We start from the raw sequence: 10,449 nt of genomic DNA, 5'->3' as shown, positions 1-10,449 counted from the left end.
TTCTTTTTCTTATACACATTTAGTATTATTGACAAAGAAATACTATTATTATTTTAAAGATTTCATTTTTATGTATTAATAGTTTGAGAGTATATTAAAATTATATGGCATACTATCGTATATTAGTAGTATTCTTAACTCAATTACTTGGATATATTTGAATATGATAAAAAAAATCATAAATGGTAAAAAAAATTGAAAAAAAAATATTACATATCCAAATTAAATAGACATAACTTATCAGATTTAAATATAATTAGTATTCATTTAAATATAATTAGTATTCGGATCGATGAAAATAACTCGAGATAGAATATGATGGATATAATGTATCATAAATAATTATGTAAAAGATGTAAAATGTTTAAAATAAAAAGTAAATCATATAAAATTTATTAAATATTATTTATTTATCCTTTTTAGTAACTTAGGTACAAAATGATAGGCACCATAGCATTTACTTTATTATTATATGAAATAGTTATTAGTTAAGGAAGAAAAAAAATTAAAAAACAAAAACAATATTTGATTCAATCAAAAATCAAGCTCTTCTAAAAAAAATACTTTATTTACGTTCCATTATATTTTTCATGATATATAAATAGATCCAACAATCTTTAAGTAAAATAGAGTTCATTGTTCCTTTGTTGAACTCTTACATCTATATAATTAGAATCTAAATTAGTAAATACAATTTGAGGTGGTATTTGATAGATGTAGTAGTGTTAAATTTTATATCTCTATTATATTTTTAATATAATTAACAATGTTCAACGAAATTTATTTTAAGATATATTTTTGCCCCCACTCTTAAAATTTTCTGGGTCCGTCACTGAGTGTACCGTAAATAATTGCAATAAAAGACAATCACATTATAAGGTTAGATAAAAAAAAATGAAAAAGAACAATCATTAAATTATTTAAAGAATAAGAGAATGACTATGTCAATAAAAGATCAAAAAAAGGTGTAACTTGTACCTTAAAAAAAATTAATTTTGATGTCCTAAGAAACAGTTAAGGAAAAATAACAAATTAAAAAATTAAACAAAATATTTTAACTTTAAAACTTAGACTCATAAATAATAAAAGAAACATTATATATAACTTTTAGTCGCACAAAAATTAATTATAAAATTGATATCAATATCAATTTCATACTAATTAATACACACGTGCATATATTATCTATTGACGTTAATATCATGATTTTATGGTTAATTATATTTGATTACAAATTATATTATAATGATTGACAATTAATTAATATAATTATTCATTAAATATTGATTTGTATATAATTATAAAAAAAATATTTTTTTAAAACAAGTTGAGAAAAGAAAAATATGTATACTAATACCAAAATATATCACGTCAATATTCTTGACACCAAAATATTACGCGTGATAGAATATAATGATAATAATTATAAGTATGCATCATTGGTTCAAAGCAAAATGTTAATAAAAAAATTTTCAGTACAACTAATGATACATTTTTCACTTTTTATTTATATGACCAGTAAACATTGGTTACAAGTTATAGCTCGGAAACGTCTAATTTCTAGTCATAACCGACATATTCATAATAGCTATAATCAACCTTCAATCTATAACGTCAGATACACAATTAATTCTCTCTCCGGACGTTACAGCACAAGGGAAACGACCGACCTTGTCCGCTAGAGTATAAAACGGACGAGAAAACTTTAGAAGGTATGCAACTTCTTCTGAAAAATAACTCTCATCTATTCAACACTAACTTGAGCGTCCGAGTGCCTTTGCAGATACCCACCTCCAATGTTCCTCCATTACCGACGTATATCACGCTCCAGCTGAGAAGTCTGCCGATCTTCGCCAGAGGACGAGCTATACCTCGGATTAATCAGGCAAGAACATTTGGCGCCCACCGTAGGACCCGAAAAAGCTTGAAATATAATTTGCAGAAGGTCCCAAAACACCCTTAAAATCCACCCATGGCTGATGTCCCTCCCCCCACCTCATCCGAACTTCTACGGATGGTGACCGAACTTCAGCAAGCGAATCAACGGATGGCAGAGGAAAATCAAAGAATACAGAACCAAATCACACAACTGGTTAATGCTCGAATAGAGCACAACAATGATCACCATGACCGACAGGAAAATAACGAGCGTCAATCAGCGCCGACTCATGTTTCTGAAACACCTCAAAATGATGATGAAGGAGGCCATCGAACTGAAGGAACCCAACCAGACGCTGAGGAAGATGAGTGCGACAACTCTGCTGGGCCATTCACAGTCGACATAATGAATTTCCAACTTTTCAAACAGTTCACCCTGCCAACGACCTTAACCTCATATGATGGGCTAGGAGACCCAAAGCAGCACATTAAAAAATTCCGATCTATTATGATCGTTAACGTTGCATCCGACCCTATCTTATGCCGTTGTTTTCCATCATTTTTAGATGGTCTTGCACTTGACTGGTTTTGCTCTTTGCCTGCAGATTCAATATCGCGCTTCCAAGAATTGGCCAAACAGTTCAAAGATCATTTCGCAGCATCGGCAATATATTTGCACGATTCTGACTACTTGACGACCATTAAACAAGGTCCACAAGAGAGCCTCAAGGATTACATTACCCGTTTTACAAAGGTCGCCATGAGAATTCCTGATCTTCACCCCGAAGTCCATCTCCATGCCATTAAAAGTGGCCTTCGTCCAGGTAAATTTCAGGAGACAATTGATGTGGCTAAACCTAAAACTTTAGCCGAGTTTCGTGAAAAAGCCAAGGGGCAGATAGACGTTGAAGAACTTCGGCAAGCACGAAAGACAGAAAGGTTGGCCACCAGCAAAGATGATGATAAACCGCGGGATAGCAAGAAGGCCTTTAAACCAGTCCCCCGTTATGAGTCGTACACCCAGTTCAACACAAAGAAAGATGACATTATCAAGGAAATACTCAATTCCAAATTAATTAAGCCTCCCCGTAAACCTGGCAATTACCCAGAATAAAAAAGCATTGATAAATCTAAATATTGTACCTTTCACCAGAAACACGGACACACAACAGATGAATGTGTGATTGCCAAAGATCCCCTAGAGCGCCTCACAAGACAGGGCCACCTTGATAAATTTATTGTAGGACATATGCAGAAGAAAGCAATCCCTGGCTCTGACCCCTCAGCAACAGGACCATCATCAAAAGAAAAAGATAAAGCCTTGGCCCAACCTAGAGGGGTTATCAACTGTATTTCGGGAGGATACGCTGGAGGCGGACACACAAGCTCGGCCCGAAAGCGCACTTACAAGGCCATGTTGACGGTCACAGATGCCCCTAAGGATCCTCAGCCGGTTCAGGACTTCCTAGAAATGACTTTCCGATCTACCGACTTTAATTGTGCTGATACCAACTATGACGACCCCGTTGTAATTTCCGTTCAATTGGGGGACTTGATAGTCCAAAAAGTATTACTTGATCCCGGAAGCAGTGCCGACGTGTTATTCTTTACCACGTTTGAAAAAATGAAGTTAAGTAGCAACATTTTGCAACCGTATCTTGGAGACTTGGTCGGATTTTTAGGAGAACGAGTCCCTGTTTTGGGTTCTGTGTGGTTACAAACCACACTCGGTGAGCAACCATTATTTAAGACACAAGACATTCAGTATCCTATCGTCGACTGCTTTAGCCCTTATAACCTTATATTAGGCAGACCATTTTTAAATAGATTTACTACAATTGTATCCACGGTTCACCTTTGTGTTAAGTTTCCTGTGCAGGACAATGTAGTAGCTACAATCCACGGTGACCTTCATGAAGCTCGGCAATGCTGTAACACAAGCTTGAAGCCAATCAAAAAGAACAACACGGCACGGGTTAACTCCATACAATCTGAGCAACCAATGCTGGCCGAGCTAGACCCTAGGGCCGACTTTGAGGATCGGCCTATGCCAAATGAGGAATTAACAAAGGTTGCCTTAACCAAAGACCCAATGAAGTTCACTTTTGTGGGAACTTCGATCAATATCGAAGACAACGACCAACTCGTAAGTTTTTTGAGAGAGAATGCCAACTTGTTTGCTTGGACTTCCGGCGATATGCCGGGAATAGATCCATCTGTTATTACACACAAATTGGCGATCAATCCAGCAACTCGGAATCTTACAGAAGAAGAGAAATCTCGGAACAGAGAAGCGACTTGCATCCTTGGCCGAGGTTAAAAAGCTCATTGATGCTAATTTTATCAGAGAGATCAGGTTCACAACATGGCTAGCCAATGTTGTTATGGTAAAAAAGAGTAACGGTAAGTGGCGCATGTGCGTCGATTTTACTAACTTAAATAAGGCATGTCCTAAAGATGCTTATCCTTTACCTTGCATTGATACTTTAGTTGATAACTCTTGTGGTTATGGTACCTTGAGTTTCGTGGACGTATACTCTGGTTATAACCAAATTCTCATGCATCCATCAGACCAAGAAAAAACGGCCTTCATAACCGAGTATGGTAATTACTGCTATAATATTATGCCTTTTGGATTAAAGAATGCAGATGCAACGTACCAAAGGCTAATGAACAAGGTCTTCGAGCACCAAATAGGTCAGAATATCGAGGTGTACGTTGACGATATGGTCGCCAAAACTATAGTCGGCAATTCCCATATCCGCGACCTGGCTGAGATTTTTGGACAGATCCGACAATATAACATGAGATTAAATCCTGAAAAATGCGTCTTTGGTGTCCGCTGAGGAAAATTCCTCGGATTCATCCTCACAAGCCAAGGCATTGAAGCAAATCCAGAAAAATGTCAAGCAATACTTGACATGCAGAGTCCAACAACAGTAAAGGAAGTTCAAAGACTAACAGGAAGGCTAGCCGCTTTGTCAAGATTTTTACCCTGTTTAGCGCTTAAATACTTTAACTTTTTCCAGTGTTTAAAAAAGAATACAAAACGTTTTGAATGGAACGAAAACAGTGAAGCTGCATTCACGATTTTGAAACAATTTCTTTCAAAACCACCTATTTTGCAAAAACCAAAATTCAACAAGCCGTTATATATATACTTGTCTATTACTGATATGGCAATTAGTTCTGTCCTTATAACAGAAACTGACAAAGGTCAACGGCCGGTTTATTTTGTGAGTAAGTCATTACAAAGCGCCGAGCTTCGCTACCCGAGGCTGGAAAAGCTCGCCCTGGCCTTAGTCTTCTCATCAAGACAACTCCAACCATATTTCCAGAGTCATACAAGGACAACCTCTTCGGCAGATTCATTCTAAACCCGAATGCGTAGGTAGACTTATCAAATGGGCCATCAAGCTTTCAGAATTTGATATTCAATACCAACCAAGGGGATCCATCAAGTCCCAATACTTGGCCAATTTTGTTGCCGAACTCACAGAGCCATACCCGGACAAAGAAAGCTCGGAATGGACCTTGTTTGTTGACGGAGCATCAAACCCCCACGCATCTGGAGCGGAGATATTATTAGAAAGTCCAGAGAGCATAATCCTGGAACATTCTCTATGGTTCTCTTTCAAAGCCAGTAATAACTAAGCTGAATACGAAGCCCTCATTGCTGGGCTCAGGTTAGCCATCGATTTACACATCACTAGCTTAAAGGTCTATTGTGATTCGTTGTTAGTAGTTCGACAAGTAAATCAAACTTTTCAAACAAAGGATCAAATTTTGTCAAAATATTTAGATATTGTTCAACAGTTGATAAGCAGTTTTTCAAAAATTGAAATTTGCCATATCCCTAGAGACCAAAATAACAGGGCAGATATTTTATCAAAGTTAGCCACTACACAAGCACACACAGCAACACTCTTGCAATCAACTTTAGATAAGCCAAGCATTCACACAGTTAACATTTTAAGCATTTCAAGTGACAAAGGTTGGCAGCTGCCTTATATGCAATATCTCCGAGATGGTTCCATCCCTGAAGGGATCTCAGATGAGAAGAAATTTAGAAGATAGGCCTCTTTCTTTACACTAATGAATAACTTCATATATAGGCGGCGATATTCCCGACCACTTTTGAAATGTTTAGACAGGTCTGACGCCGATCTTGCATTAACTGAAGCTCACGAAGGAATTTGTGGAATACACTCTGGGGCAAGAAGCCTGGCACAGAAAATACTTCACGTCGGTTTTTACTGACCGACGTTGTGGGAAGACAGCAGACAAAAGGTCAGAACTTGCGACCATTGTCAAAAACATGCTCCGATCATCAATATACCGACCGAACACCTCCATCAGTCAATGGTAAGTTGGCCGTTAACCAATGGGGAATCGATATCCTCGGGCCATTCCCCACTGCCCCAAGACAGGTGAAATATTTGGTAGTCGCCATCGACTATTTCTCTAAATGGATCGAAGCACAGCCTTTAGCCAGAATCACATCCTCCCAAATGATATCCTTTGTTTGGAAAAATATCATATGTCGATTTGGTATTCCTCGTCATATTGTAACTGACAATGGTCGGCCGTTTACCGACCATAATTTCCAAGATTTTTTGCAAAATCTAAGGATAAAGCAACACTTCTCATCTGTAGAACACCCACAATCTAACGGATTAGCCGAAGCTACTAATAAGGTCCTCCTTCATGCCTTGAGGAAAAAGCTCGACCATGCCAAGGGACTTTGGGTCGTGCTTGTTCCAGAAGTACTGTGGTCATACAATACTACGATGCATTCAACCACCAAGGAAACCCCATTTCGCTTGGTATATGAGTCCGAGGCAATGATTCCGCTGGAGATTTCACAACACTCCATGCGAGCACATGCCGAGCACCATGATCAGGCTCACCGAGCAGAGCTTGACTTAATAGAAGAGGTTAGGAATACAGCAGCCATTCGCCACTAAGCTCTACAACAGCAGATTGGCCGACGACATGCTAAAAGGGTCCAACCGAGATCATTTAACATTGGATATTTGGTACTTAGAAAAACTGAAGAAGCTCACCGACCTTCCTCCCACGGAAAGCTTGCAGCAACCTGGGATGGCCCTTACCGAGTGTTGGAAGTCCTCGGACGGGGAGCATATAAACTAAAACAATTGGATGGCACAAGAATCCCAAATACATGGAATGTCAATTCTCTAAAGCAATATTACAGTTAGCAAGAAGTAGCATGCTAGTACTCTTTTTCCTAACTTGAGATTTTTTTCCCAAAAGGGTTTTGCTCAAGAAGGTTTTAATGAGGCTAGCTTACCTGGAGTCAATTGTAAAGGTAGTGCTTTGAATAAATTTTACCTCTATTTATAAACTTTTCTGACAACATATTCTTCTTATAAGTCAAGTCAATTTCAATTTGTCAAACAATATCAAAAGTGAATTTGTCATCTCACCAGAAAAACAGACGATATGCTAGCAATGCTTAAGCAAATCACAGTTAAACAATCCCTTTCAAGGGTATCCGATAAAGTAATTAGGAACAACCAACACCTAATTACACAGATCAATTAAGGACAACCAAAACGAAACAGTTATCATTCATGGTTCCCGGATCAAAGCAAATATAAAAACAACCAAACGATGTACATTCAAAACACAAAACAAGTTAATCAACCAAATTATCACCCCCCCTCTTCAACAACTTCTTCATCATCCACAAGCTGACCATCTCGAATCACCTTACTCTTTCAAATCCTTCAGCAAAGGCATCAAGAATATCCCCCTCTTTACTGCTTTCAAACTCCTTCATTTGTAAGGTCAACTCAATAACTTGCTTGTTTACGTCTTCCAGGTCATTATCTTTCTTTTTTATTAACTCAGCAACCCTCTCACGACTTTCCTTCTCCACTTTCAGCTCCCTTTCCACCTTAGAAAATTTTTTCTTCAATTCAGTCAGGGCTAGTTCCTTTGAACTCAATTGTTCCTTTAAAACAGCACCCTCTGCAGTTTCCAGTACAACTTTCTTGTGTTTTTTCTCCTGACTGCGGCCAATACAGGCCAAACGAAATCCCAGCACCTATAATCATAAGCTTAGAATTAGAATAAGCATAATCCTTCAAAAAAAGGTAATTACTGTAAACTTGACCTGAAGAAATTGATCGACACTTATATCCCCAGCTTCTTCCACCCGAGCTATATCTGAAAAACTTTGAACAACCTCGTCTGCAACCACATTAAAAGGGAACCCCCGATCCCAAACCGATGATCCATCCCCGTCGTTTTCAAAAACATGAAGTTTGTCTTGTTTTACTGTAAAGCTCGACAAATCTTCGAGATGCACCACTCCATCTTTGTTCTGTTCACCGTCGATAACAATCATGTCCGACTTTCTCTTCTTAAAGACAATCCCTTTCTTCTTGGGTGGGGGCTGGTTGACTTCACCCCCGACATCCATCTTTTCTGGGTTTAACGAAGAACCTTCGAAGTTCTTTGATTTAAATCGAGCTCTTAATGTAGAGGCAGACACTCTAGGAAATTTTCCAACTATATCATAAAGCAAATAATAATATCAATAAAACACATATTCAAATATAAATAAATATCAGTAAAATCTGATCATCTCACCAAAATATTTCATCACAGATGACTTATCCTCTTCCTATGGAAGCAATTCAGACACAGATATCAAACCTCCCTTATCTACCATCTCAATTAGAAATGATATGATACACTCGTTTCGACTAGTTATCAGTTCGGGACCCAATATATGTTGCGGTTGGCAACACCAATACAATGGGAATTTTTCCCCCAAATGCTCATCTAGATAAAACGAAAAATCCTCATCCACTGACTTCACCTTCAAGAACATTTCTTTGAAATCCTTGAAAGAAGATTTATATAATTTACAAACAGAAAAGCCAGGAGTACTATTAAAGTTGACCCACAACCCCTTCCACACTCCCTCAGCTTGGAACAGTGAAAAGAAAAGCTCCAGCTCCGGTTCAATCTCAAGAAATTGCATCAAAACCTGGAAGCACTTTATAAATGCCCAGCCGTTAGGATGAACTTGTGATGGAGCGCAGTTCATTTATTTTAGAATGTCGCATTCAAATTTTGTAAAGGGGAGTTGAACGCGTAATTCTTCCAGTACACAACTATACATAAAAAAGCTTTCAAAGTCCTTTTTCCTATGAAAAACACGATCAGAGCGATTGCATGGGAGCAATTCCAAATGAAATACAGGTTTCACTATCCTAGCTAGCTTAACCTGATTCACACTATCTTTATCAGAAAACAGGGAAGCCCGTATTTTGACGTCAGCATCAACCCAATCGTAAGACTCATCGTCTTCAACCTTGGGCAACAGTTTCCCTTTCTTCTCACTCATTTTTTGATAAAATCAGAAAAATGCTAGCAAAAAGAAAAAGAATAGCAAGAAGAATGTCACTAACCTCTGGTACTCATTGTGTTTAAAAGCTTCTGTAGATGTCACTTGGGTAGGCACACCAAGTTTATTGCAGGAAACAAAGAGTTAACCCCCTAGCCATTCATTTACTTAACTCTTTGGGTCCATAATCAAAATCCATACCATTAAATGAAACTCACTTTCGACGGTTAAAAACAAATCTTGGAACTTGTACCCATCTAGGAAAAATAATAAATAAAGTTACAAACGTCTCAAATAGTGGGAAGCCTTATAATTACAACCTCCCGTGCCCAAGCCTTTCCAGTTACCTCCAAGTAACTTTAAATGAGATATGCTGACCTGGGGGCTGTGATACCCTATGTACCGAGCTATAACTCATTAATTGTCATTCATAAAAGCTCAACCTATCTCTTTAAAGTCAGGTCAAGCTTGGGGGCTGTGATATGACCAGTAAACATCGGTTACAAGTTATAGCTCGGAAACGTCTAATTCCTAGTCATAACCGACGTATTCATAATAGCCATAATCAACCTTCAATCTATTAATTCTCTCCCCGGGCGTTACAGCACAAGGGAAACGGCCGACCTTGTCCGCTAGAGTATAAAACGGACGAGAAAACTTTAGAAGGTATGCAACTTCTTTTGAAAAATAACTCTTATCTATTCAACACTAACTTGAGCGTCGGAGTGCCTTTACAGGTACCCACCTTCACTGTTCCTCCATTGCCGATGTATATCACGCTCCAACTGAAAAGTCTGTCGATCTTCGCCAGAGGACGAGCTATACCTCGGATTAATCATGCAAGAACAATTTTAAAAACAATAATTATAGTTATGCATGATTGGTTCAAAGTAAAAAATTAATAAAGATTTTTAGTATAACTAATAATACATTTTCCCCTTTTTATATGGATATTTTATTATAATGTTAATAAAATTTGTTTGTACAACTAATAATGTAAATAAATTAAACTTATACAGTAAAAATTTAAAAAAATAAAAAAAATAAATATCTGAATAAATATAATCAAAGGTCATTTTGATTTTTCTATAGTTATTAATTCAATTTTTACGACGATTATTATTTATTACTGAAGTAAAAGCATATTAAAATTTAATAATTATATGTTTTTGATTTAGGCAAGTTTA

General features: G+C 37.3%; 1 protein-coding gene across 1 annotated transcript; it reads left to right on the top strand.

Moving 5' to 3' along the window:
* LOC107633538 lies at positions 3,128-4,724 on the top strand. The gene is made up of 3 exons (XM_016337152.1): positions 3,128-4,024; positions 4,128-4,281; positions 4,369-4,724. The coding sequence occupies exons 1-3, from the start codon at positions 3,128-3,130 to the stop codon at positions 4,722-4,724; spliced, it is 1,407 nt and encodes a 468-aa protein (XP_016192638.1).

Source organism: Arachis ipaensis, chromosome B03 (assembly GCF_000816755.2).
Source record: "Arachis ipaensis cultivar K30076 chromosome B03, Araip1.1, whole genome shotgun sequence".
Taxonomy (NCBI): domain Eukaryota; kingdom Viridiplantae; phylum Streptophyta; class Magnoliopsida; order Fabales; family Fabaceae; genus Arachis; species Arachis ipaensis.
The sequence above is the reverse complement of the archived record's forward strand: the minus strand, read 5'-3'. Positions and strand labels throughout refer to the sequence as shown.